Source organism: Hippoglossus stenolepis, chromosome 2, assembly GCF_022539355.2.
Source record: "Hippoglossus stenolepis isolate QCI-W04-F060 chromosome 2, HSTE1.2, whole genome shotgun sequence".
Lineage (NCBI taxonomy): Eukaryota > Metazoa > Chordata > Actinopteri > Pleuronectiformes > Pleuronectidae > Hippoglossus > Hippoglossus stenolepis.
Window position 1 is genome coordinate 30,917,346 of NC_061484.1, and position 27,921 is coordinate 30,945,266.

A 27,921-nucleotide genomic window follows, 5' to 3' on the forward strand; every position below is an offset into this window, starting at 1 on the left:
TGGTGTGTAAAGTTTCAAGGCTTTAATGACATCGCACAGAGAGAGAGAGAGAGAGAGAGAGCTTTAAAGTTACAGGTGCAGTTTCATACATGAGAAAAGCTTTAATGTTCTAACATCTGTTTAAATATTGAAACAGCTTCTTCATTCATATACATGTAGTTTCTGATTGTGCAGTAAGATGGCGCTAACTTCCATACATGTTCGGTACGATAGATAAACAGCGACAGAGCAACATGAGTATCAAAGAGCAGAGAATCTGAACGCAGCTACAAGCAAACCAGCCTCACCTCTCCACCGCTGTACCGCCCCCTACTGTCCGCAGTACAACACGTACGTTTACCATGAAACATCGAAGCTTTAGTGTTTATTATACATGTTGATCTTCATTATCAGAAACATCGAAACCAAAGAAAAAGATTCAAAAAACAAGATATATTAGTTCCGAGTGAGTTTTTCAGGCGACGCTCTGAGAATGACGAAGCATGCAAGTGTCTACAGCGCACACCTCCTGGAAGGTGATTGGCTGTTTTTAAGACAAATAGAAAATGGTGACAGCGTGACAGAAAACAAAAGAATAAAAATGAAATGCACTCTTGGTCCAATTTCTCGCTGGCTAAGGAAGAATGTAGGTTGTCTTTACGACACCTCACAAAATTGAGGAAATAACGAAGACCTGTTTCAAAAAGTAGAAAAATAAGAAAAATTTGGACAAAAAAAACACAACAAAGAAATATGGGCTTGGTCCCTGATGATGTCACAGAGACTGAGCGAGAGTGGTAACCGTGGTAACGCCCTTGTTAGACATTGTGAAGTAACAGCAGTTCATCGCCGACATACAAACAAACAGAGCGAGAGTTCGTCTTCAACAAAGTGCTTTCAGTTTAGAAAACTCGTAACTATGAACCGCCGTCACATCACGTCTGAAACACGCAGTCTGACTCAAGTGACATCACAAATGACCTCACAACAAAGATCTTTACTTAAAAACATGAAACAAAAACTGAAAACAGACAAACGAAAGAACGTTGCACTTTGGTGAAACTTTTGATCCTCGCTTGAACTTTCAGAACCAACAAACTCTGAAGCTGAAAGATGTGAAAACGCACTCGGGAGAAGATTCCAGTTCTTTTTGTTTCCAGATGCAGATGATGAGAATTTACTCGTTTTTAAAGAAGCGAAAAAACGACAAGCATGAGAGCGCGAGTTCAGATCGACGGAGTTTCACCAAAGTGCTGCAGATTCTTCTTCTACTGCTTCTTCTTGCTGAACAGACTGAAACGTTTCTCTTTCTCCTTTTCCTTGTCCTTCTCTCTCTTTCCGGGACTCGACTCAGTGGTGAGTGTGACGGCGGCCGGCAGCGTGTGAGCTCGTCCAGACGCCGGTGTGCCGGGCAGGCTGCCTTGAACGTCGCTGCGGTCGGCAGCGCTGGTGTTCAGGATGGCCTGGATCCAGGTGCTCATCTCCTCCTGAAAGGAGCGACAGCTCAGTGAGCAAAGTTTTCAAAGACAACGTGAAATTTAAAATGTCACCAAAAATATTTTTCATCAAATGAAGAAACTCACCTCATCTTTGGCTTGAAACAGAAACTCATTTCCATCGTTCACTCTGAGAAGAAGAAGAAGAAGAAGAAGAAGATGAAACTTCTTATCACAGTTTTTCTTACCTTTATTAACTTTATTAACCAACATGTTCTTTACAGTCTGTTATAAAACGGGAAGTTAAGATCACACATTGTCTGATTCATTCTCCATCTTTAATCGGATGAGTGAGAAAACAGGATGGCCGCCTCATCACCTGAGTTTGAAGACATGTTTCTTCTTCTTGTAGTCTGAGGCCACGTCGCATGCCGCCTCCTTCAGGCTGATGGGAACCTCGTTGTGATACGGGACGCCCTGAGCCACCGCCTTGGTGTCCTTGTAGAAACCTATTTCCTGGTTGTTGATGACACAGTACACGTTGTGCCACGACCTGCCAATCAGAGAGCAGCTGGGTCACAGGTCGATCACAGCGCTGAGAGGAGAGAGGATGGCGGAGGATCTTTGTGGTTACCTGTTGGACGCCTTCTTGTTGTGCCCCTCCCACTCGTGTTTGCGGTGCAGGAGCCCCTCCAGCTGAGACGGGGGAGACTCCTGGGTTTTGGACGGCAGCGTGGACGACAGGCTCGTCTTGCTCTTCCTGCCGGAGGTCGGGGACGGGGTCGGACTCGGCTCCTTGGAGCTCCGCTCGGCCACGCCGTTCACCAGATCGGCAGCGTCCTCGCCGTCCTGAGCCGGAGTCAAAGATTTAACGAGGACAACACTGAATAACGACATTTTCATAAACAATAAATTTGTTCTGTTTACATTCATAATTTAACATTAATAAACACAAATAAAGACAAAAACACAATTTAAACTTTTCAATGTTTCTTCAAATCTGCCAACAACCTGAGTTACAAGCTGAACGCTGGATGTGGTTGTTGTACTGATTTCAGCCACAAGGGGCTGGAGTCAAACACAGTCCAGAGACTTTCTGATTTCATGAATCAATCGTTATGAAAAGTTATGAAACTTTAATGCCAAGTCTGTATCCCCCTCCTCCTCCTCTCCCTCTGTCCGTCCGTCCCTCCCTTCCTCCCTCCCCCATCCTCCCCCTCCATCCCTCCATCCTCCGTCCATCCCTCCTTCCCTCCATCCTCCATCCCTCCGTCCATCCCTCCTCCCTCCCTTCCTCCTCCTCCGTCCATCCCTCCTTCCCTCCCTTCCTCCTCCCTCGTCCATCCCTCCTCCTCCCCCCTCCTCCCTCCGTCCATCCATCCCTCCCTCCGTCCATCCCTCCTTCCCTCCCTTCCTCCTCCCTCCGTCCTTCCCTCCCTTCTCCCTCCCTCCCTCTGTCCATCCATCCTCCCCTTCCTCCCTCCGTCCATCCCTCCCTTCCTCCCCTCCCTCCTCTCCTCCCTCCCTCCGTCCATCCCTCCCTTCTCCCTCCCTCCGTCCATCCCTCCCTCCGTCCATCCCTCCCTTCCTCCTCCCTCCTTCCCTCCCTTCCTCCTCCCTCCGTCCATCCCTCCTTCCCTCCCTTCCTCCTCCCTCCGTCCATCCCTCCCTCCCTCCGTCCATCCCTCCTTCCCTCCCTTCCTCCTCCCTCCGTCCTTCCCTCCCTTCTCCTCCTCCTCTGTCCATCCATCCCTCCCTTCCTCCTCCCTCCGTCCCTCCCTTCCTCCCTCCCCCATCCTCTCCCCTCCTCCCTCCTCCCTCCTCCCTTCCTCCTCCTCCGTCCCTCCCTTCCTCCTCCCCTCCTCCCTCCCTTCCTCCCTCTCCTCCCTCCATCCCCCTCTGTCCATCCCTCCTCCCTTCCTCCATCCCCTCCCTTCCTCCCCTCCCCATCCTCCTCCCCTCCCTTTCCCTCCTTCCTCCTCCTCCTCCATCCATCCCTCCCCTCGTCCATCCCTCCTTCCTCCCCTTCCTCCTCCCTCCGTCCTTCCCTCCCTTCTCCCTCCCTCCCTCTCCATCCTCCTCCCTTCCTCCTCCCTCCCCCTCCCTTCCCTCCCCATCCTCCCCTCCCTCCCTTTCCCTCCCTCCTCCCTCCCTTCCTCCTCCTCCCTCCCTCCGTCCCTCCCTTCCTCCCCTCCTTCCTCCCCTCTCCCTCCCTCCATCCCCCTCTGTCCATCCCTCCCTCCCTTCCTCCATCCCCCTCCCTTCCTCTGTCCATCCCTCCTTCCTCCCTTCCTCCTCCGTCCCTCCCTTCCTCCGTCCCTCCCCTCCTCCCTCCCTTCCTCCCTCTCCCTCCCTCCATCCCCCTCTGTCCATCCCTCCCTCCTTCCTCCATCCCCTCCCTTCCTCTGTCCATCCCTCCTTCCCTCCTTCCCTCCCTCCTCCTCCCTTCCTCCCCATCCTCCCCTCCCTCCCTCCCTTCCTCCTCTCTCCCTCCCTCCCTCCCTCCTCTGTCCATCCCTCCTTCCCTCCCTTCCTCCTCCCTCCGTCCGTCCATCCATCCCTCCTCCGTCCATCCCTCCCTCCGCCCATCCTCCATCTCTCCGCTCATCCCTCCGTCCATCCCTCACCCTCCGCCCATCCTTCCATCTCTCCGCCATCCCTCGCCATCCTTCCGCCCATCCCCCCTCCTCCGTCCCTTCCTCCCTCCGTCCATCCATCCTCCGCCCATCCTCCTCCCTTCCTCCCTCCGTCCATCCCTCCGTCCATCCTCCTCCATCCCTCCGTCCATCCTCCTCCCTCCCTCCCTCCCTCCGTCCATCCCTTCCTCCCTTCCTCCTCCCTCCGTCCATCCCTCCCTCCGTCCGTCCATCCATCCCTCACTGAGAGTGACATCGTTATGACAGTGATTGATTGACAGGGGGAGACTGACCCGAGGAGAGTCGTGGTCGGACGCCAGTCCGTTCTGAACGATGACGCCGCTGCAGAGACAAAGAGAAACACAGTTTATATGGAACGGACCAATCACAGCGGAGCTCTGCTCGTCACTTCCAGAGTATTCACCTGTGCTGCTGTGACTCGTCGTGTTGGATCAGCGGCGGCTCTGGAGACGGCGGCTTCCTCCTGCGCTCCTCCTCCTCCTGCTGCCGCCGCACCTCCAACAGCTCCAACTGAAACACATGACGTCTCAGACCGTCCAACCGCATGACGACAAAATACACCAAGACTTTTATATTTTCCTGGATTATTATTGGACGATGTTGGTGACAGAGAAATGACAGGAAACCATCCACAACCAATCAGCTGCCAGGTCTTTGATTATTCATATACATTATATCTATTATTACAGGTTATTATAATAATATTATTATAATTAAATCAGATTAATGAGACGTCGTCACTTTAAGAGCAGAAACAAAAGATCTGTCGAAATTTCTAAATCTGAAAAAAAAAACTTGTGAAACATGAAAAACAAAAGAACATTAACGTTCTCCGATTACCGTGGTCAGTCGCTCTAGAGCCGAGAAACGTTCCTCCCAGGTGGCGGCCGACTTCTCGAAGGCTTCGTGGCGTTTGATGAGTTTCTCCACCTCGTCCACACTCTGTCCCATCTCCCTGCTGGACAGGTAGGGCTCCTGACCCAGCAGCCACGCCTCGGCGACGCCAGCATCCCGGGAGAACTGGTGCACCTCCAGGACTGAGAGGGGGTTATACAACCACCAGATACTGTTGACGAGTCATGTGACGGCAGCACAGGACGACCTCACAGCAAAAAACCTGATATTCACGTCAGTTCTTCTTTAAGTCAAACTGTTTTTTTAACCCTCACGTTGCTTGTAGGACGTCGTGTTCACGAGAAAGTGACGGACGACCTGAAAAGCTAACGTCTCTGCGGCGCCGCTGTAAAACGTGAGACGTTCCAAAAATATGACGTCACATGTGAAGAGAATTTTCTTATGAACAATGTAAAATGGTTTTTTTTACGTTAATTGACAACTGATCATGTAATTATGAGAAGGCGGAGTCTTACTAAGCCGTAGCCACTCCCATCGATCTTCCCACTTGTCAATCATCTCTTTCCTCTTGTCCGTCAGCTGCAGCAGCTTCTCTTTGATCTGAATGAAACACACACCGTCATCACTCACCTGTGACTCACCTGCTGCTGTCGTCCAATCACAGACGAGAACAAACTTGCCAACTGATTTGTGAAATCACATGATTCAGACTCGACACATCACTGTGACGTAACAGGAAATTATTATAGTGACGAGTTCGTTAAATCTCCAAAATAAAGATAAAATATTTTCTAAATAAATTAGTAAAATTATAAAACATGTTCATCTTTTATTTCTTACATTAAAAACTTAAACTTCAAACATTGAAACTTTTGAACTTAGCGTCTGGTCCTCACCTCCTCAGAGGCGTAGTGTTTTCGGGCGAGCAGGGCTTTCCCCAGCTCTATGCAGGCGGTGAAGCTGTCGTTTCGGGCATCAATCTCGGCTTTGATGCCCTGATGGTTGTTCATCAGCAGCTCCACTGACGACACGTCTCTAAAAACACAGGAACGCAGCAGCGTCACTTAACGCCGCTCTGCTTTACGACACGTTTTCAGTGTGGGGTGAACAGTACCTAGGTTTCTCCTGGGCCTCGATGAGTCGGATCACGTCGTCCATCCACAGCATCAGGTCTCGGACCATGCTGAAGAACCTGAACTTATCGCCGGTGTCGAGGAGGCGGAGCCGGCGTCCGTCGCACGCCTCCAGCAGACTCCTCCAGGCCTCCAGCACCTCGCACTCCCTCCGCTGGATGTCGTCAGCTTTGTCGCCCGCATATGCCGACTGAAGGCGGACTGCATCGTCCTGCAGCTGCCTCACCTGCCACACAGGGTCAAATGGACAGGTCACATGATGTCAGGGGAGTTTAGTTGAAACAATTTTCCCGAGAAGCTGCATTGTCTGTTTTTATTTATTTGCATTAGCTAGGAAGCTAGTCAGCCACGTTAGCATGACGCTAACATTCTTAATTCCGCTGCTATGTCGACAGATTCTACATCAGAGAAAATAACTGAAAGTAAAAAACCTGAATGACGTCAACTTTACGAGTTCCGTCATTAAAACAATGTTTGTGTCACTAATTAAAATGAAAACCGTTCAATAACGATGGTCAGTGATGCTCCACATGTGAATCATGAGGTTTAATGCAGAAATCTGGTTTAAATGATGTCAGTTTCTATTCAAATTCATCTTCACGCTCCCAAAACAATGTCCCCATAAACTGAAGGCATCCCCATAAAGCATGAGGGACTCACCTGTGTTCCCAGCGCCTGGATGTCATGTTCGAAGGTGGTGTGCATCCTCTGCAGCGTCTCCACCGTGTTCTGGTCTCGTCCAACCTCCTCCGGCAGCTTCTTCTGCTTGTCCAGGATGCGCCCAAGGATCTCCTTCGCATCGTTGTAGAACTTGTGGAGCTCGAAGGAGGCAGCGAGGATCTGCGTCCTGGTATCGATGAGCTCCAGCAGGTCGGCCCAGGCCTCGTTAAGCCCGTCTTTCCACTCCGCCACAGTCGCAGCGTCGCCATGCCCGGCATTGATCAGCTCGTCCGCCAGACGGTTAACAGCATCCACGCGCTCCTGACCGATGTTCCCCGTGTCCCGGGCAAATTCCCGGAAACGTTCCTGTAACATCTGAGCACAGACGAAAGAGGTCAAAGGTCAGATCAAATACTTCTGCTACTTATATTATTCATCGTAAAAATCGATTAGCCATTAGCTCGAGCTCTTTAACATATGACTTGGTATGGTCATATGGTTTGTGGTTATGTCAGTAGCTGGTACCAGGGGCAGTGTTAGAATCAGAACTAGTTGTCATGGAAACGTACAGTTACGTGTTCGTAGTCCTGTCCCAGCTCATGTGACCCGGCCACCACCTCCCGCTCAGCGATCCACTGCTCGAGGTCGTCGACCTCACGGTTCAACTGGAAGAGGCGGAGCCTCTCGTCCAATTTGCCACGCCTCTCTTCAGACAGGTCCTTCAGGCCGGCGTAAAGTTTGTCCACCTGAGACTGACGCATGCTGATCCGCTCACTGACACACACACACACACACACACACACACACACACACACACACACACACAGGGGGGTGAGAACTGGTTCAGACAGATTGATTGTGTTGCAGTGACGGAGCAGGTCACAGGTGTGTGTACCTCTCTGGGTGTGCGTCGGACACCAGTCCTCGGCTGGTCTTTGACAGTTGGTGGACGGTCTCGGCGTAGTCCTCCACCGCCAGCTCCACAATCTGATGCTTCTTCAACATGGTGACGGCGCTCAGCTCGTCCTGAAACACACAAACAACCGATGACGTCAAAGCTGGTTATTGTGTCGTAGCCGTCGAGTAGGATCCAACGCCCCGGCCCCGCCCCACCTTAGCCTTCTCCTCTGACATCATGTACAGCTCCTGCTCGCTCATCCACGCCTCGGCCTCGGCAGCGTCAAAATAGTACTGCTGAGCCTTGTGGGCCTCCTCCAGCCGGCCGTGTCGGCACTCCGCCTCCTCCATATGCTGCCGCCACAGCTGCTGCAGCTCGGCCAGACGCTGACGGATGAGGTCGGTGTTGGAGGACTCGTCGCGCAGCAGGCTCTGACTGCGTTCCAGGATGTCATCGATTCGAGGCTGATGTCCTTGGATCTCCTTCTGCAGAGTCTGAGAGCGAGAGAGAGGTCAAAGGTCAAAACAAACTCCTGCACCGGTTATATTTTCTACATCCGTGCTCCTCTGTGATGTCCATGTAGCTTCAGATCATTTTGCCCAGACGCTGCACGTAGAATAAGAACAACTACAACTCTGATGTTCGTGTTCACGTCCGTAATGACAAATCCACGAGGATCCGTGTGACCACGGTGATGTCACACAGGAAGACACGCCTCTTTCTCTCGTGCAATGGATTTTCGTCTGTAAACTCACGTCAGACATTTTCTATCAACACGGACGATGAAAGCTCAAAAGTCTCAACTGTGCAATTCATTCACTGCAAATATTTCTTCTTGTCTTTACACTTTATATGCCAGTTTAATTACATTCATATGTTTCTGTATTTCTATATATTCTTTATCTTCCTTCCACTTAATTATTGCATGTTACTTGTTACTTGTTACTTGCGGATGTCTTTTGACTCATTTGGATTACCTTAATCTTAAAAATCTTTTCTAGTCAGAAACCGACGGCGCCTCCTGCTGGCTGAGGGTTGAGCTTGCACTCGTCACAGGTTCTCATCTGTGACGAGGAGCAGAAAGGATGTTTCTAATGTTCTGCTTGTGTTCCGTGCTCGTCTCACACGCACAGTTTCACATATGGTTTAAACATGTGAGGGTTTGGACACAAACGCACAGTTGTGGGAATCCCTCAGCTCAGGTGAACATCAGAACACTTGGACCTCACACCTGTGACCTGCACGGAGGTGCTCAGGGAACGTGGTTAACTTGCAGAGTGTCAGCTCAGTGAGACGACAGTTCGAACATTGCGTTTCTCCCACCTGGTTCTTCTTGATGAGCAGCTGGACGGTCTGCAGGTTGTGTCCGTGGTCGGTGGACGTGGCGACAGGCATCCGCTCCTGAACCCACAGCTGGAAGACAAACCATCAACATCAGTCTGAACTCCTGCTGGTAATAACACAGTGCACCTGATGGTGTTCTCAAAAGTTTCAACAAGATGTGTTGAAAGTGAAACCTCATCTTTTAAATAACACTTTTATTTTGTTACTCATTTAAAAACTGAAATTCTCTGATATTAACAAAACAATCGACCAAACGTGGGTCGAGTCGGGTTCAGTTTTACGTACAATCTCATCCTCAACATCTCGGTTGAACTGGTGAACTTCTCTTGATTCCACCAAGAAGTTCCTGCGGCGTCTCAGCGGCTCCAGCAGCTCCTGGAACTTACTCTCCACCAGCTGCCTCCGCCCGTCCACCTCATCAGCGTCCTTCACCTCCTGACCCAGAGCCTTCACCTGGCTCTGCAGCTCCACCACCTCCTTCTGACGCACCTCCACCTGGTTCTCCAGCATCTGCAGGGGGGTCAGAGTCAGACTGGTACTACTGCTGCAGCTCCACCAGGGGGCGAGTCAGACTAAGGTTTATATAATAATAAAAGTATCTCAAGTAAAAATAGTGATTCCTTATTTCTGTAGTAATCATCCAATGATGATACTGTACCTGCTGTTTCTTGAGCAGGATGTTGACAGAGGTCAGATCTTTGCCGTAGTCGTCAGACTGGATCTGACCCTCGAGACCAACGAGCCACTTGTCGAGGTCGGTGCAGCTTTGAGTGAACAGCTCGGCCTTGTTGGCATCGAACAGGCACTGAGCCTTTGTCTGCGTGGTCGACTCTAACTCCTCCCACATGGCGTGGAGCGCTGACAGCTTCTCCTTCACCACCGCCTCCGTCTCCGGTTTCTCTGACACCAGCATCATGCCTTCCTGCAGACACACGGACCCAGTGGGGTTTGAATACATTCAAATGAATTGTGTGTTGTGTTGAATTTGTTGGAACTTGATTTATAGAAACGGTGACCACCCTGATTGATTCACATTTTACTTTCTTGAAAGATTATTATTATTATATAGAAGGTATTTTCTGTGCCAACAAGCAGAGGAGGGATGAAGAGCTGCTGCGTGGTTCATGGACTTATAGTTGAGTGTGACATGGGGAATGTTACCAGGGACTGAGCAAAGACCCAGAGGAAAAATGTGAGCCTTTCATAGGTGAAAGTGGACTGTCACCGTTACACCTCAAGATGAAACTGTAGCCAGCGCTGCCGTGTGGAGACCACCTACTGCTCCGACTCCAAATCTTCCAAGTACCACCCATTAACTCAGCCACACATACAGCCCAGGTGGAAAATACATGAATTCCACTTTTTGTAGTGGATTAAAAATCAGATGTTCTGTTTTCTAGTGGTCATCGATTCTTTCGATTGCTGACTCGAATGTACTAGATGCTGCAGATCCAGTTAAGGTTTGGTTTAGTAGAACAGTGTTGATCCGTTCGCTGTAACAGGACGGACGCTCAGTACCTTCTGGATCTTGTCCAGCCACTCTTTATTGGACTGCAGTTCGGCCATGAAGGCCTGGTGCTTCAGCCACTTGCTGTGTAGGTTCCTGGCCTCGTCGTACGTCATGTCCTGCGCTGTGAGCATCTTCTCGTTGATCCACAGAGACAGCTGCACACAAACACAAGGTGTTCATTGAAACCTAAAGGGTTCATCCTCTGCATGTGTAAAGTGTAGAGATGAGACTGACCTCCTGACAGTCCTGCAGGAACTTCTGCAGGTCTCTGTTGTCCTTCAGTCTCATCAGCAGCTCCACAGCAGCCTCCCTGTTCTTCTTATGCCTGAAACACAGAAACATCTCAGATCCTGGATTCTGATTGGATGAAGATTTCATTATTTACAGATGATATGGATCACATGATCTTCATTAGAAGATGTTTTTCATCTGATTACATTACGCACAAGACGTCATTTAAGAAAACATGGACACTCAAAGATCTACGATGAAACTGTGCAAACTGATCTGCTGAGGAAGATCAAGTGATATTAATGAAAGCTCCAGAACTTAACAGACTTTGTGTTGTGTCTTTATTGAAGCTTCTTCTTCGAGTTGTTTCATTAAACGTCTCTCAGCTGTAAAATGGAGCTGATGGCTACCTTTCGTCAATGGAGGCGACTCTCTCCTGGATACGTTCGGCGTCAATGTTCCCGTCGCTCGCCAGGCGCCTGCCGGCCTCCACCACACCGTTGATCTTGTCTTCGTTGGCGTCCATGGTGGTCATGAAGTCCTCCTGCTTCCTGATGGCGGCCTCGGCACCTTCCAGAGTAGAGGGCATCTCAGTGTGAGCCAGGACGTACTCCTGTAAGGAGAAGGACAGCTAATGAAGTCACTCAAATCCAAAGGGTTCATCTGCTGGGGAACAGGAATTGAATCAGGACAACTGATCCATAAGATAAGATCTGCATCAGCTGGACCAAGTTGACATTATGTGCTGATGGTGGTAGTTAATGTTTTCTGAAGACAATGAAATTACAAGAATAATTTGAAGACATGGAGTGAACATTTGATTTTGTACCAAATCAAAGGATCCGAACCAGAAGTTTGCCTCGTCAGTCTAATCCCTATGTTGAGGCAGGTTTATGAGTGAATGACGTAGATCTAAGAGTTTACCTGGTTGTTGAGGAAGGCCTCGGCCTGCTTCGTGTCCCTGAGGAACAGCTGGTAAGCATGTGACTGGGACAGCAGGTTCTGCCGGTTCTCCCACATTTTGTGAAGTTCGTTCCAGCCGGTGTCGAGCGCCTGCAGCCTCTGTCGCAGGAACATGTACTGAGCGTCTGTCTGGCCCTGAGTCACCATCTCCCCCATGTCCCGCATCTTCTGGTAGTCCTCCTCATAGTTCTGGATCTCGTTCTTGATGCCTTCATGCTGAGCCATCAGCTTCTCTGCCTCAGCCAGCGTGTTGGGCATGTCCTCTGAGGCGATGGCGGTCTGAGTGCGGGAGAGCCACGACTGGAAATCGTCCAGCTCACGCAAGAACTGTTGCAGCTTCCGGGCCTCACCCAAAGACTCCTCACGGTTCTTCAGTGTGTTCTTCATTTCCTCCCAGACAGCATTGATCTCAGCCAGACGGCCTGTGATGGCCTTAGCCTGGTCGGGGTGCTCCTCTGCCAGCCGCTGGGCCTCACCGCGCAGGTCACCCAATTTGTCCTCGATGGCAGCCAAGTCACGCTCCATACCGGTCAGTTTACGCTGCAGGGCCATGACACCAGTGAGATCGTTGCCCAGCTCCTGCGTGGACTCGATGACCTTGGTCTTCTCTTTGATCCAGGACTTGGTCTCGTTGCAGTCGAGGTGGTAGTTCTGCACACCCAGAGCAGAGTTCAGGGACTCCTTCTTCTGGTCCACCAGGTCACGGAACTGACTCCACCTGTAGGCAGAGGAGAGGATCGTCAAAACTACAACCATGCTTTAAGTTTCAGGATGTTTACATTGTAGATAAATAGATTTATTTACTTTATTTTTTGTTTTTATATTAATAAAACACCATCGGTTATTTCATGGTACACCAGTCTGTACCTGTTGTTCAGTTTGTCCTGCTGGGTCTTGATGTCCTTTTCACTTGGGTGACCATTATGCATCAGCTGCCGGGCGATCTGGTTCACCACAGCGACACGAGACGCCTGGTTGTTCATCTCTGGCTCTAGACTCTCAAACCTGCAGAGGATATTCCACCTGAGTACAGATCTGGCTCAAGAAGACGCATCACAACAGATGTACAGAACCTCTGGTCCTACCTGTGCTGTATAACCTCAAGGTCTTCCAGTTTTTCAGGGATCTCCAAGCTGTTCAGCCACTGCTCCTTCTCATCGATCCACACCTCACATGCGTCGGCTTCACTGAACATCTTATAGAGCGCCAGAGCATCCTGCAGCGCCTGTTTCCTCAGCTTTGTCAGCTCAGCCACCTCCTTATAGCGCTCCTCAATGCCGGCCAGACGACCACGCACCTCCTCTGACTCCGCCTCCTCTTTGGGCAGGGAGGTAGCCTGCTCGTGAAGTAGGTCGATGACTGGCCGGTAGCTAACTACCTCTGCTGCTGCATCCTTATGTTTCCTGACCAGCGCCTGGGTGGAGAACTCATCATGGCCCGTCTCTCCACTGGAGACAATGCGCAAGGCATCTAACGTCCAGGCATCAACATCATCTGCGTCAGTCTGAAACTGGTGCAGGGCCAGAGCCTGCTCCAGCCTCTTCTTCCTCGCGGCTGCCAGCTGCTCCAGTGCCGTCCACTGAGCCTGCAGGTCAGCAATACGCTCCTGAATCCTAGTGGCACCAAAGTGACCGGCCTCTACCATGGCTTGGCCCTCAGCAATGGTGTGGTGGAGGTGTCCAGCGCGGCCGGTCATCTCATCCTCCAGAGCACGCTGCTGGCTGAGGAGGCGCAGCGCCCCTGTCAGGTCCTTGCCATGTTCGAGAGAAGAAAGGATCTGCTCCTTCTCACGGATCCAGCCCTCCTCCTCAGCCATTTCCCAGTAGAACTTCCAGAGGCGACGCGACTCCTCCAGGCGGGCGCGACGCTCGGCAGCCAGCTGGATCAGCTCCTGGTAGCTAAACTCAAGGTGGGAAACTCGGTCCTGGATGACCTGAGGGTCGCAGGGTTTGTAGCCTGGACAGGAAGACCATTATCATCACTTAACCATTATAGCTGCTGTGAAATCATTTTAAATGTTGACTCCTTTTACCATCCACTATGGAGAGAGACATTCACTGCTTGGCCTCATCAAAGTAAAAAACAAAGTCATTTTATAATAATTTAGAGAAGAACTCTTTGAGGACAGATGTTGCTACCACTGCTCACCACTGTCGTTGCCGGAGTGCTTGTTAGCGTTTGTGGTGACCGCCTTCACCCGGTCAGCCTGGATGCCGATGTCGGCCTCCACCAGGGCATGTTTTTGCAGCAAGTCCTCCACACCCAACAGATGCTTCCCATAATCCTGGGACAGCAGTAGCATCTGGAAAACAGACAAAACGAAGACGCACAGTTACGAGCTCGATCAGCTTCTCGCTCAAGATGATTGTTACAAAGAAGTTACCCCCTGGTTCCCGTCTAAACTCATCCTCCACCTGTCTCTGCACTAGATGCACAGAAATCCATTTTCTTCTCTGATAAAAAAATCTACCGTCTCCCTGGTCATCGGTACCTTCATTTCATCCATCCAGTCCATGATGTACAGCATCTCCTGGAAGACTCTCTGCAGACCCAGGTTCATCTCCAGCCGGAGTCTGCGGGCCTTCAGCAGCTCCAGTAGATACTCCCACAGCCGGATCACATTGTCCTTCCTGGCAGTGATGCGTTTGATGTCGTGGTAGTGCTCCGCCTCCAGCTCCTTCGCTACGGCAACCACAGCCTGGACACGCTCCTCGTATGCTGAAATGTCTGTCTCAATTGCCTCATGCTTCTTGGTGGCCGCCTCGACAGCCTGAAGGTCGAATCCAAAGTTGTCCTAGAGGGAGAAGAGGAGACATTGTCACTTTATCAAATGGCCCCACAATTACTTGTTAAAAGATAAAAGTCTGGGCGTCGTTACAGAACCTCGCGCAGTTTGCCTTCAGCTGCAGTTGCTGACCACCTGCTGTGTGTCCTCTTACCTGTGACACCAGCCTCTGGTTCTCACTGAGCCAGGTCTCTCTCATGGCCGCTTTGCGGTCGAAGCGTCTGGCCAGTTGTTCCAGTTTCTCCTGACGAATGAGCTCCGTCCTCAGAGCCAGCTCCCTCTCGTGCTCGGCCTTTTCCAGTCGCTCCCAGGCCTGACGAGCACAGACAAACATCAGAACGCTTCTTTATAAAGTTGTTAATGAACAGTAATGTTACTTCAACAATCAAAACAGTGAACGCCAGTCAGCTGGTGAATAAAGACAGTTGATTAGAAGTCGTTCCTTGAGGTCCATGTGTCTCGGAGCAGCTCTGACCTTGTTGATGTCAGAGATGAGTTTTCCCTCTCGGGGCATGTAGACCTTCTGGTTGTTGGCTCTCATCTTACTCTGGATGGTGAAGAGAAGAACCTCCAGGTTTCCCTTCTCTGTGAACCTGAGGAAATGAGAGACACCACGGCCGAGAAGGATGAGAGAGTGAGGAGGTGGAGTTACAGGATGTACACGACATTTTCATGACAATATCAAACTGATGGATTTGAACAACTCCTGCAGGAAGTCTGTCAGTGACTGCAGCAGTTATGGGTTTGATGGGGCGGACTGGACAGGGGATATGGAAGAGGACAGGGGTCAGAGGTCAAGTGAAGTTAGAGGTTCTAACTTTGGAGGTTTCTCCACGGTGCGGTAGGTGTTGAAGGCCTGGAGCTGCTGCTGGACTCCGACCAGAGAGTTGGCGAACTTCCTGTTGTTGAGGATGATGATGGTCTGTTCGATCCACTCCAGCAGGTCTGACGCCAGAGACTCGTACTTCTCGATCATCTTCTCCGTTTCGATGGCGTTGTCCAGAACCTGGACAAAAAAAACAACAGAGCAGGAACATGTGAGACGACGTACATAGCGTCTCTTTGTGCCCCCCCACACACGGTGCTTTCACTGACCTTTCCGATGCGTTTGCCCTCCACCTTCAGAGCCTTCATCTTAGAGAAATAGTGATAATACGTCACCACGTAGGTGATGACTGACTTCTCATCAGGGTGGTCCACGCTGATGTCTGAAACCCAAACATCATTGGTTCATGTGTGTCAGACTGGGACATGTGACTTTAACGCCGCTCGCACACGACAGTTGTATGGGCGGGGTTTCTGTATGTGGGTGGGGCCTCTGTGAGTGTGGGTGTGTTCTCCTGTGGGTGGAGACCCTGTATGTGTAGGTCCTCGTGCTGTGGGCGGGGTCTCACCCTCGGGGTCCAGCAGCCTGGTGAGGCCCAGGTGTTGCTCTGCCAGGTTGAAAGCGTTCTGCAGGTTGTAGTGAGCGTTGGATTTTTTCAGTTTGTCAAAGTCGATCAGATCAGGCCTGAAAAAATGGATTAAATTTTAAAACAAAAACACCCGAGGTGACGACACAGAGCAGTCGATGATGAAGATGATGAAGATGAGGACGTCACCTGTGTTTGTGGATCAGAGCGTTGAACGCCATTCCGTCTCTCCAGCTGGTGCTGAAGTTGTGAATGTTCACGTTGGGATACCTGAAAAGAATCAACACGATGATGTCACCGCGTTCTGCTGCTGCAGCATCACATCTGTTCACACACACACACTCATACACACACACACACACACACTCATATACACACACACACACACACACACACACACACACACACACACACACACAGTGTGTATATCATGCAGTGTTGCCTGTGGATCAAGAGGTTTGGTGCGGGGGTGTTGTACATATGGATTCAGTTCAGGATATTTCATTGTAATGTGCTTGGATATGAAAGAAATTCTCGGAGAACTAAAGCTGTAAACTGAACAAGGAAATATCTCACTTTGTTATAAATATTAAAGTCTGTCACAACAAAATGTGTTGGACGATATTTTGTCACAGAAATTATTGTGATAAATGATGTAATTATCATCACTTTGAAACCATTTTATACCACTGATACGATATTAGAGCATAACAATGGAAGTTCACCCTTTAAAAGAGCAATGAATGTTTAATCCTTAAGAATATTCAGTCTGACATTTGAATTCAAAATAGTAAAATACCCTGAATAAATAAAAAAATAAACCACAATCAAAGCAATATTTGGTGGGGCCTGTGTGTGAGTGCGTGGGGGGCCAGGGCCTGTGTGTGTGTGTGTGTGTGGGGGGCCAGGGCCTGTGTGTGAGTGCGTGGGGGCGGGCCAGGGCCTGTGTGTGTGTGTGTGTGTGTGGGGCCGGGCCCAGGGCCTGTGTGTGCGTGCATGGGGCGGGGCCTGTGTGAGTGTGTGGGGGCGGGGCCGTGTGTGAGTGTGTGTGTGGGGGCGGGGCCTGTGTGTGAGAGTGCATGGGGGCGGGGCCTGTGTGTGTGAGTGCGTGGGGCGGGGCCGGTGTGTGAGTGTGTGGGGGCGGGGCCAGGGCATGTGTGTGAGTGCGTGGGGCGGGGCCTGTGAGTGCGTGGGGCGGGACCAGGTGTGAGTGCGTGGGGCGGGACCTGTGCGTGTGTGAGTGCGTGGGGCGGGGCCAGGTCCTGTGTGTGGGTGCGCGGGGCCAGGGCCTGTGTGTGGGGGCGTGGGGGCGGGGCCAGGGCCTGTGTGTGAGTGCGCGGGGCGGGGCCAGGGCCTGTGTGTGGGTGTGTGGGGGCGGGGCCAGGGCCTGTGTGTGAGTGCGGGGGCGGGGCCAGGGCCTGTGTGTGGGTGCGTGGGGGCGGGGCCTGTGTGTGAGTGTAAACCCCGCCCTCTGAATGAAGGGGAGGCGAGAGAAGCGATGAACCAGCTAAATGTTTGACGCACAAGAAACAAGCAAAAGAATTAGTCGCACTGTCAAATCTTTAGTGTGACGGGCTACTACACAGTTGTTACCAGCGGAAACACTGTTATGTGTATATATTGTGCTTATTGTGTGTACAGTGTGTACAGTGTGTGTACTTTGTATATATTGTGCTTATTGTGTGTACAGTGTGTACAGTGTGTGTACTTTGTATATATTGTGCTTATTGTGTGTACAGTGTGTACAGTGTGTGTACTTTGTATATATTGTGTCTCACCCTGCCGTCTTCATCTGACACCACAGCAGCAGAGCGTCTTTAGCTGATCTCTTCTCTTTGTTGTCTTCAGTCTCCACACTGATGTCCTGGATCTTAAGAGACACAACATCACATCGGTCACACCTCCACCTGTCACATCGGTCACCCTCCACCTGTCACACCTCCACCTGTCACATCGGTCACACCTCCACCTGTCACACCTCCACCTGTCACACCTGTCACACCTCCACCTGTCACACCTGTCACACCTCCACCTGTCACACCTGTCACACCTCCACCTGTCACACCTCCACCTGTCACATCGGTCACACCTCCACCTGTCACATCGGTCACACCTCCACCTGTCACACCTCCACCTGTCACACCTCCACCTGTCACACCTGTCACACCTCCACCTGTCACACCTCCACCTGTCACACCTCCACCTGTCACCACACCCACCTGTCACACCTCCACCTGTCACATCGGTCACACCTCCACCTGTCACACCTGTCACACCTCCACCTGTCACACCTGTCACACCTCCACCTGTCTGACTCCACCTGTCACATCTCCACCTGTCACACCTCCACCTGTCACATCTCCACCTGTCACACCTGTCACACCTCCACCTGTCACACCTGTCACACCTCCACCTGTCACACCTGTCACACCTCCACCTGTCTGACTCCACCTGTCACATCTCCACCTGTCACACCTCCACCTGTCACATCTCCACCTGTCACACCTGTCACACCTCCACCTGTCACACCTCCACCTGTCACATCTCCACCTGTCACACCTCCACCTGTCTGACTCCACCTGTCACACCTCCACCTGTCTGACTCCACCTGTCTGACTCCACCTGTCACACCTCCACCTGTCACACCTCCACCTGTCACACCTCCACCTGTCACACCTGTCACACCTCCACCTGTCACACCTCCACCTGTCACACCTCCACCTGTTCACACGTTACACTTCCTGATGTTGCCATGGAGACAGAGTGAGGTCACAAGCTCTGATTGGAGGATTTTATTGGCGGAAGTGGCAGCTGATTGGTTCAGAGCCATGTAAGTCAGGAAAGGGTCAAAGGCTGATCCAGGATCTCCCTGTTCTGTGTCTCCATGACGACAGTGTGGTGTCAGTAAAACATGAACCGGGGTGGACTTTACCCTGCAGGTAAATAACTGACAGAGGAGCTCGACCAATCACAGAGGTCAGAGTCCTCCAGGAGGCGTGGCGCCTGCTGACACTATAAAAAATGACTGTACTGATTTATCAGAGGAATTACACTTCAGGTTTTTATCTTTGTTTGATTTGATTGGTTAATTGTCTTATGATGTCAGAACAGGGCGGAGTCAGGAGGGCTCGAGATGAGAATTCATGAATTCAACCTCATTTTTAAAGGATGTGACATGACTGCATCACATCAGGAGGTGTGACCTGTTAGAGACCCCCCTTCCACCCGCCCCCCTTACCTGGAAGCGGAGGATGATTGTCCAGATGAGGCCGAGCGTCAGTCGGTGGTTTCCGTCCACAATGTCGTGACATCCCATGTTCTCCAGGTGAACCCGCTGCTCCTTCAGGAACTGCAGAGCTTTGTCCACATTCTCCAGACAGTGGATACGCATCCGACCTTTGGTCGGCTTCGGCTGGAGAGAGGAGGATGATGACCAATCAGGAGTCAGTCTCAGCTGTCAATCATGACGTCTCAGAACGTTTTTATATCATCAAATAAATAATTAAAACCAAACTGATCAGTGAGATAAGAACGACCTGAAATAACAGAAACCTTCTCGTCTACATCTGTAGTCCCATCTGCTAACATGGAGGAGGAGGGGTTTATGACCTATACTTCAGCCAGACACCAGGGGGCGATCAAGATGTTTTGGGAGGTGTCTGGACAACATCTGTGTCTGCTCCACACAGGTTCTTCTTCCTGATGTCTTATAACTCTAATCAGTAAATGTTTGATTCATGATTGATAATCAATCACCGCTGATTAACCTGAGGACGGTTAGCGAACTCGTTCGATCTCTGCGTATTCTCACAGCAAGAGAAGAAGACATTTTGGACGTGTGGTTGGTAAAGAGGTGTTCAACACAGGAAGTGGAGTAAACGAGCGTCCCCTGGGGACGGACACTGGGTCGGCACATGGACGTCTCATCAGGACGCCTGAACACAGTCACAAGGTCAACGACTCCCCCGCCTCCAAATGCAAACACAGAAAACAGGAAGTAGAAGACTGGTTCAGAGCTGAGACCACGCCTAGTGTGTGTCTGTTGTGTGTCTCTCCTGACAGGTGTGTGTGTGTATTGATTGTTTGTGTCTCACCAGTCTCTCTCCTGACAGAACCTCCAGCAGTTTGATGAGCATTCGTCCGTCTCTCAGATCCATGTAAAGATCAGTGATTCTGCACGAGACTCTGGACAAGTGAGAGTTGACCCATTTAGTGAAGGTCTTCTTCTGCACCGCCTCCCGCTCATCTGCACACACACACACACACACACACACACACACACACACACACACACACACACACACACACACACACACACTTAGTAAAGACAGTTTTGCATTTTCATTAAACATTTTGTCACTTTACAGGATTTCCTGAAACATATAATCAATAAACACACACACACACACACACACACGACATCTTTATCAGTCGTGTGTCCATCATCAGCTTTAACCACATGCTTATAAATATAAATAATTATAAGAATGTGATCTGATTCATATTTCTGTCTCTCTGTCTCTTTAAGAGTTATTTTGGTGTTTGACCTTTGACCCAGAGGAAACAGGATGTGAGGCGTAAAGCGTTTCCTTCGTCCAAAGATCCAATCAGCAGCCACTCCCCATAGTCGGACGCAACCTGAGCAACACTTTCATATTTATGTACTTTTAATGCATGAATCCTCCTTCCTGTTCATCACCTCCAGGTCGAACCAGGCTCCGCCCATTGACAGAATACATATTGATTGTTGATCAACCAGATTTCCACATCCCGCTACACACCACACAGGAAGTTGATACAAAATAAAAGCTTGGTCCCTCTTTCGATAAAACTCATCTAAAAACTAATCATGACGAAGAGGCCCCTGGGATCAGCTTGGACCTCATCAGGTTCCAGGGCCCCGGGTCAGTTACATCAGAGACCAGAACCTGCAGCACTTCAAATCCTGATCACACAAATCCACCAGGTTCACGTTGCTTTGACGCGAGCGGCGCCATAGGCCTCCTGAGACGTTTGAGAACGTGGGTCTTGCCAACCTCAGAGGCGTCAGTCTGACTTTACAGGTCACATGATACAGCTTCAGCTGAGAGATGCCATCAGCAGCGTTCGTGTTCCCCTCAGGATGAACTAGAAAAACACTTTTCCTCTGGCGCCACCATCAATTAAAACTGACGTAATGTTCTTTAAAACTGATGCAGGCCATGCACACACACTCTCTCACACACACACACACCAATTATCTTATAAACCCTCAGATTTGTCTCGGGGGGGCATGATGGACCTCTGACCTCTGACCTCTGGTGGATCTGACTCGTCTTCTCACCTTGCAGCTGTTTGAATCGTCCCTCCAGCTGATTGTAGTTGAGCTGAGCCGACTCCAACGACGCCCACTCCTCCTCCATCACTGCCCAAATATCCACAACGTTTGTGTGTGTCTGTGTGTGTGTGTGTGTGTTTCTATGTGTAGAGACAAAACTCCAGATAAAGATAAATCCAACAGACAAGGAGACGTCCTCAGATCAGATCAAGTTTCAGTCTCATGGAAACAAAGACAATTCTTCATAAAGTTCAAACTTTCCTCTTAAATTAAATAAATTCAGCTGCTTTGAAAACCAGCTGAAAAGAACCAGGAAGTCCAAAATGATTTTTTTTTTTCATTCAAAGGAAAAAAAATAAAATTTCTGTGTCACAGAGAAAAAAAGATCATCGGAAAAACCTCACGTTATTTTTTCAAAAGAATAAAACTAAGAGAAAAACGTCCTCGTGTTTCAGGAGGTGAAAGAAAAGAGTCCAGAGGTCAGAGTGACGCCGAGCGCAACGTGTGTGTGTCTGATGCGTGTGTGTCTGATGTGTGTGTCTGATGTGTGTGTGTCTGATGTGTGTGTCTGATGTGTGTGTGTCTGATGTGTGTGTGTCTCCAGCCCTGCCCAGCATCAGCAGCTTCAGCCGCTCATTCTTCTTCTGCTGCTCGTTTTTGTTGCTGCTGACGGACTTTACTGATTCCCTCCAGAACACACACACTCCACACACACAAGCCCCGCCCACTGCATACAAAGGGGGAAAGCCCCCCCCCCTTCTCTGTAAAAATACACTGTTAAAAATAATTGAAGTAAAAATTAAAGGGGTGGTTCTGTGGATGTTGAGTAATTCAGGATCTGTGACATCATCATGACATCACAGCTGAGGATTAAACTCTGTTTCTACTTTTATTTATGTTTTCATTTGTGTTATTTTGAAAGTGTTATTTTTTTCATTTTCTGGACAAATTTAAATGTAATTAAATATAACAGTAATATAATATAACTTTTTTGTACAGTGTGGAGAGTGTGTGTATGTGTGTGTGTGTGTGTGTGTGTTGAGGAAGGGAAACACAAATCAGCCAATGACTTTGCAGCTTGACAATGATGTCACTAAGGGTGTGAAGGGGAGGGGGTGTTTCCCTCTATTGTTCATTCACATTCCAGACAAACAAACATCCTGTAACACACACACACACACACACACACACACACACGCACACGCGCACACGCGCACACGCACACGCGCACACACACTTCCTACAAAGTGTAAAATCTTGTGTGTATTTGTGTGTAATGTATTTAACGTCTACACTGATTTATTTGTTTGGTCCTTGTCCCATCTGCTAACTTGGAGGAGGCGGAGTTTGTGACCTGTACAGCAGCCAGACACCAGGGGGCGATGTTTTGGCTTCATTGTCGTTCCTCTTTTTTACAGTGTGTGGATCAAACATTCAGAAACATTGAACATTCAGCTGCAGGAGTTATGACATCACAGCCTGGAGCCAATCAGGGTCCAGTGACGAGCACATGGTTGGTTAAGGTGGACTGGTTCCTACCTGCGAGCGCCTTGATGCGGGAGCGCTCGAACAGGCGGGCCGAGCTGTTCTCATTGTCCCAGTCGTCGTCCCAGCGGTTGTTGACCGTGTCGTTGCTGCTGCTGTACTGCTGCTGCAGCTCCATGTGGTCGTACTCGGCGGCCACCGTCGTCATCATGACCGTTCACCTCTGACAACGCCTCAATGTCAGCGAGGACACGTCCACATCGGCAGCTATAGGCCAAGACCTGCGACAGCACACAGACAGGAAGTTAATGGAGGGGAAACTAGTACTAATGCTTTTTATTTGAACAGTTCAAACAGTTGTGAAACTTTGTTTTTATAAAAATCTACTTGAGCTGAAACTAAACATTATTTTATTTTGATTTGATTAATTATTGATCGTTTGATGAGAGAAAAGGGAAAAGGGTCAGAGTTCAGAGGATCCTGCGTCGGAGCATCACCACAACGTTTTCCACTCATGTCCAGAGTGTGACACATTAACATCACGTCCACATGTTTCCAGATGTTTACACACATGTGGACGTTGAATTCTTGAGGTTGCAGGTCTTTACTTCCTGCTGCTGTCAGAACAATTTCATTTTATATGAACTCCTGTTTATATTGTTACTATCTGTAATTAAAACAGAACATTTCACCCCAATGGAATTAATAAAGAACTATCTTCTGCGACTCAGAGCTCCTCCTGCTGGACACAACAGCTCTGACAGCTCTGTGTTTTGTGTGTCCACACGTGTATGGTTGTGTATTTGTTCATAGGTTTACATTCATTCATATATGTATGAAAACCTATGTGATAATTCAGTTTCTTTTTCACGATGGAACATTTTTGGAAAATGTTTGATCAAGGGGCTTTAAATTTGGATCAACAGCAGCAGAGGCTCATGGGTAATGTAGTATTTAGACTGATGAGTTTCAGGAAGTGAAGTTCAATCATATCAGAGTTATTGGACTGAGCAGCAGCAGGAGCCATTACTGAACTCATAAGACGTCCTGAGGGACACAGTCCATTAATGGACATGACTTCCCAGAATCCTCTGCTAGATGATGGAAATGGAGCCGTCTGAGAGTCGACAGCAGCAGCGTCTCAGGAGGACAGAGGTCAGAGGTCAGAAAGGTACAGCAACTAAATACTACGACGTAGTCTGACAGTGGAAAACTGTCGTGACTCCACCCCCTCACATTAGACCACACGCCATCAACACGGTGAACGAGCGTTGGAACAAGAAGAGCTTGTGTCAAAGACAAACAGGTCAGAGGTCAGAAGTGGAACGACGAGGTTTCATCTGGATCATGAGCTGCTGCTGAGTAACTGATCATTAACGTGTGGCATCATTCAAGGTTCAGGTGGAAGGATCCACTGACAGAAGCTGAATATAAAACAATCCTAGAGATGTTTTCACTCGTTTCATCCATTTAAGTTTAAATTCTTTATATTTACATCAGGAGGCAGCCATGCCTCCACACTGAACCTTTAAATCTGATTAAATATTAACCATCATTTTACATCAAACAAAGAAGTGAAAAATATTGGAGAAAAAAAAACATGTTACTGGAAAAGAAGCAGATAGAAATAACGTTTCCCAGTGAAAGTGTGTGTGAGTATGGGAGGGGGACAGGAAGTGTTAGTGCCCCCCACCCTCTGGGTTTGTGTAAGTTCATGTCCCACGGACAGCTGAGGGGGAGACTGACTGACTGACTCCGCCTCACAGTTCTAAAAAAAAACACTAATTAAACACAAAGTCTTGAGTGAGCCTAGTTTAGCATCTAGCTTAGCAAGTCTCTATATTTATATTAGACTAAATTAATTTATTAAAATCATTTATGATGTTATATTTTTGAACAAAGATTCACCATTGTACATGCTATTAGACAAACTAATGAGAAGGATTGGGGCTCAGTCTGTGACACAGAACAACGGTTTATCATTATACGAATGCAGCTGCTGAACAAATGACTGAAATACCTTCGAACATTCCTCACAGCCTGACAGTCACAGCTGAGGGAACAACACACGTGTGTCCCTCTACGTTTGGGAGGACACCTGCCACACACACACACACACACACACACACACACACACACACACAGACACAGACACACACACACAGTAGTTGAACTGACTGTGATACTGAAGGACACGTATCTCCATGAAGTTCTGCTCGCTCTAATTTCTCTGATTTATCAGCGGAGGACATCAGAGTTGATGACCTCATCAGGAAGTGATGTCACACTCAGGTGTGTTAAGGACTCAAAGTGAAAATAGAGAGAATCTGTTTTTCAGACTAATTCAAACCCAGATTAAATCCGTTCAGACACAGAGCAGCTGATTTAGACAGAACAAACCATGTGAGCCGAACTCCTGCAGGACAGAGAGTTCCAGAAAGAGCAGAAGAAGAATGAGCTCAGCCAACAGAGCAGGAGTTATTGGATTAACACACACACACACACACACACACACACACACACACACACACACACACACACACACACACACACACACACACACACACACACACACACACACACACACACACACACACACACACACAGTTATCTGACCCCACCCTTTATCACAGAGCAGCTTCATCCCTGATTTCTGGTCCGAACAAACACGTTTCTGCTGAATCACACGTTGACTTTTTATCTTTTTAACATTCACTCTGTGTCGCTTCTTTATTTATTGTTCATGAAGCTTACGTTGATGTGCTACATTGAAAACACTTGACCTGACTTGATTGGTGCACGGTGATGCACCTTGACGCTGGTTGCCAGCCGACAATAAAGCAAACGAAGAAGAAGAAGAAGAAGAAGAAGAAGAAGAAGACATCATCTCTCTTCCTTCTAACTCGTCCATGTTTAACACGACTGGAAACAAGTGTTAGTGTGACAGAGCTGAGGACACTGGTCGTGTTGTGGTTGTTTACTCTTCTCATGTTGTGTTGCATGTTGTATACGCGCTCACACACACTTGAACACTGAAGGACGATGTTAACATGAGACGTTTTACAGCGTAAACATCATCAGAAACCCGATCGACTCTGCGACTACTCTCTCTAATGTTCCACTAATGTTCCAGATTCATTGATTAAATCCCAGGACTCCACATCCTGTTCCATCAACACTAATGTGTTCTCCACCGTCTCTTCAGGAGAACCTGGAGTTAACATTTCCTGGAGGTTTCTGCACAGAGACAACGTTCTGCAGAGGCTTAATCCGAACGTGCTCAGTGGGTGGTACGTATGGAACCAAAGCAGAACCTTTAGGATCCTCTTCGGAGAGCAGAACGTTTCTTCCAACAGAACACATCCAGTACAATATGATGTACTAGAATTATCAATGAACATAACCTCCCAGGAACGTTCCCTTATTGTAAAACTAGGAGAGGACGTTCTGAGAAGTACATTGATGTTCCCACAACCAAACACAGCTCTCTGGTTAGAATGTATAGGACCCATGTTCCTCGCAGGAACATTCTAACAACATTCTCCAAACACTGGACGGAGGTTCCGGACTCAGGAACCCAGAGGGAACATTCTGGGACAGTGATTATGGAGAGAACATTATATAGAAGTGTCTGGGAGATTCTCCTGACGTTAGAAAATGATTCCAGAACGTTCCTGTGACAAAGTGAAACAATGCGATGATGTATTAAATTTAATAGAACATTTTATAGAACATTGAAGGAACTAATGTCCTCGATGTCCTGATCTAATGAACATTTACTCAGAACATTTCAGAGACCAGTTCTTTGAAACTTGCAGAGAATAAGAACAGAAGAACTTTTAGAGAACATTAAAAGATCATTAGATTTCTCCTGAATTTAGAAAAACATGTTCAGAAGATTTCTGTCTGTTCTCTGGAGCGTTCTCCAACGTATGAGCCGTGCTGTTGGGTTTCAAACAATGTGAAGCAACGGAACCACAGAATCAGCGTCAGTGAAGGTTTCATGTGGAACAGTTGGAGAACGTGACCAATGGTACGTTTTCAAACAGGCTGAAGTTCTGTCAAAGAAACCGAGAACCTTAAAGGAACATGAGGAAAACAAACAAACATTATTTCATTATTATCTACAACAAATGTTTCGAACAAAGCTGTTTTAATATCATCAGATAAAAAGTTGAACAATAAACCTCAAAGGAACGTTCTGTGGAGAACCTCAGGTTTGGAACAGCACAGGAACCTTCAGGGAACGTTGTGAATCTGCTCTCCAGGAATTATTCAAGGTTTAAAACGTTTATTAAATCGTTAGAACGGTTCAGAGACAGAGACCGAGACCGAGACCGAGACAGAGACCGGAGCCGAGCGGAGCAGCTGCAGGACGGACACATCCCGCTCAGTGTACCGCTGTCTACACACACAGACACACACAGACACACACACACACACACAAACAGACACACACACACAGACACACACAGACACACAAACAAACAGACAGACACACACAAACAAACAGACACACACACACAGACACAAACAGACACACACACACACACACACACACACAAACAGACACACACAAAAACAAACAGACACACACAGACACACACAAACAGACACACACACACAAACAGACACACACACACAAACAGACACACACACTCAGCCACGCCTGTTGTTCGTGTCGCACCGTTATTCTCCATCCTCACCGACACTAATGGCAGCAGCGGGGCGGGGACGGGCAGCGGACCTGCGGGCTCAGAGGCTCCGCGGCTCGGCCACAGACTATGGACCGAGTCGGGCCGCGGGGGCCCGGGGGGGCCGCGGGGGCCTGGGGACTCAGGGAGTCCGAGCGGATGAAATCTCCGCCTTCAAATCGTAAAGTTAGCGGAGGCTCCGGGAGTCGGTGCCTGCTCACAGATCCAATCACAGCCGCGGTGCAGAACCAGCAGAACCAGCAGAACCGGGGGGAACTGACCTGCTTCAGGATCCAGCCGAGGCTCCGAAGTTGAGCGGAGATGAAGAAGAGTCGGAGCAGAGGACGGAGCGACAGACGGACAGACGGGAGGAGCCGCTGCTGCTGCCGCAAGGGATGATGGGAAAGAATCCGCACTGCCCCCTCCTCCTGCTTCATCACACTGAGCGCTGCATCAGTGTAGCTCTGACCGGGCCACACATCCGGTCTCACATCCGGTCTCACATCCGGTCGGACCCAGTCTGACACCGGGTCCGGTTCATCCTCTGAGAGCAGGAGCCAGT

General features: G+C 49.2%; 1 protein-coding gene across 2 annotated transcripts; it reads right to left on the reverse strand.

Moving 5' to 3' along the window:
• On the reverse strand, positions 1-27,807 carry LOC118118792 (spectrin beta chain, non-erythrocytic 1). 2 transcript variants are annotated; one of them, XM_035172146.2, is made up of 36 exons: positions 27,641-27,807; positions 22,720-22,946; positions 19,958-20,109; positions 19,102-19,275; positions 17,642-17,733; positions 16,053-16,133; positions 15,846-15,961; positions 15,547-15,659; positions 15,270-15,457; positions 14,927-15,044; positions 14,606-14,764; positions 14,158-14,460; positions 13,815-13,968; positions 12,752-13,622; positions 12,534-12,671; positions 11,628-12,384; positions 11,114-11,316; positions 10,707-10,797; positions 10,481-10,627; positions 9,621-9,884; positions 9,248-9,472; positions 8,942-9,031; positions 7,834-8,112; positions 7,616-7,746; positions 7,290-7,494; positions 6,721-7,095; positions 6,042-6,286; positions 5,824-5,962; positions 5,443-5,527; positions 4,913-5,109; positions 4,476-4,582; positions 4,345-4,393; positions 2,050-2,264; positions 1,795-1,968; positions 1,563-1,605; positions 1-1,466 (listed from the first exon to the last, which is right to left on the reverse strand). In XM_035172146.2, the coding sequence occupies exons 2-36, from the start codon at positions 22,874-22,876 to the stop codon at positions 1,248-1,250; spliced, it is 7,056 nt and encodes a 2,351-aa protein (XP_035028037.2). In that variant the 5' UTR covers positions 22,877-22,946; positions 27,641-27,807; the 3' UTR covers positions 1-1,247. The 2 variants fall into 2 exon arrangements, with proteins under 2 accessions (XP_035028037.2, XP_035028054.2); XM_035172163.2 differs by lacking the exons at positions 22,720-22,946; positions 27,641-27,807 and adding an exon at positions 21,187-21,913.
• Between the last annotated feature and the right edge of the window lie 114 nt (positions 27,808-27,921).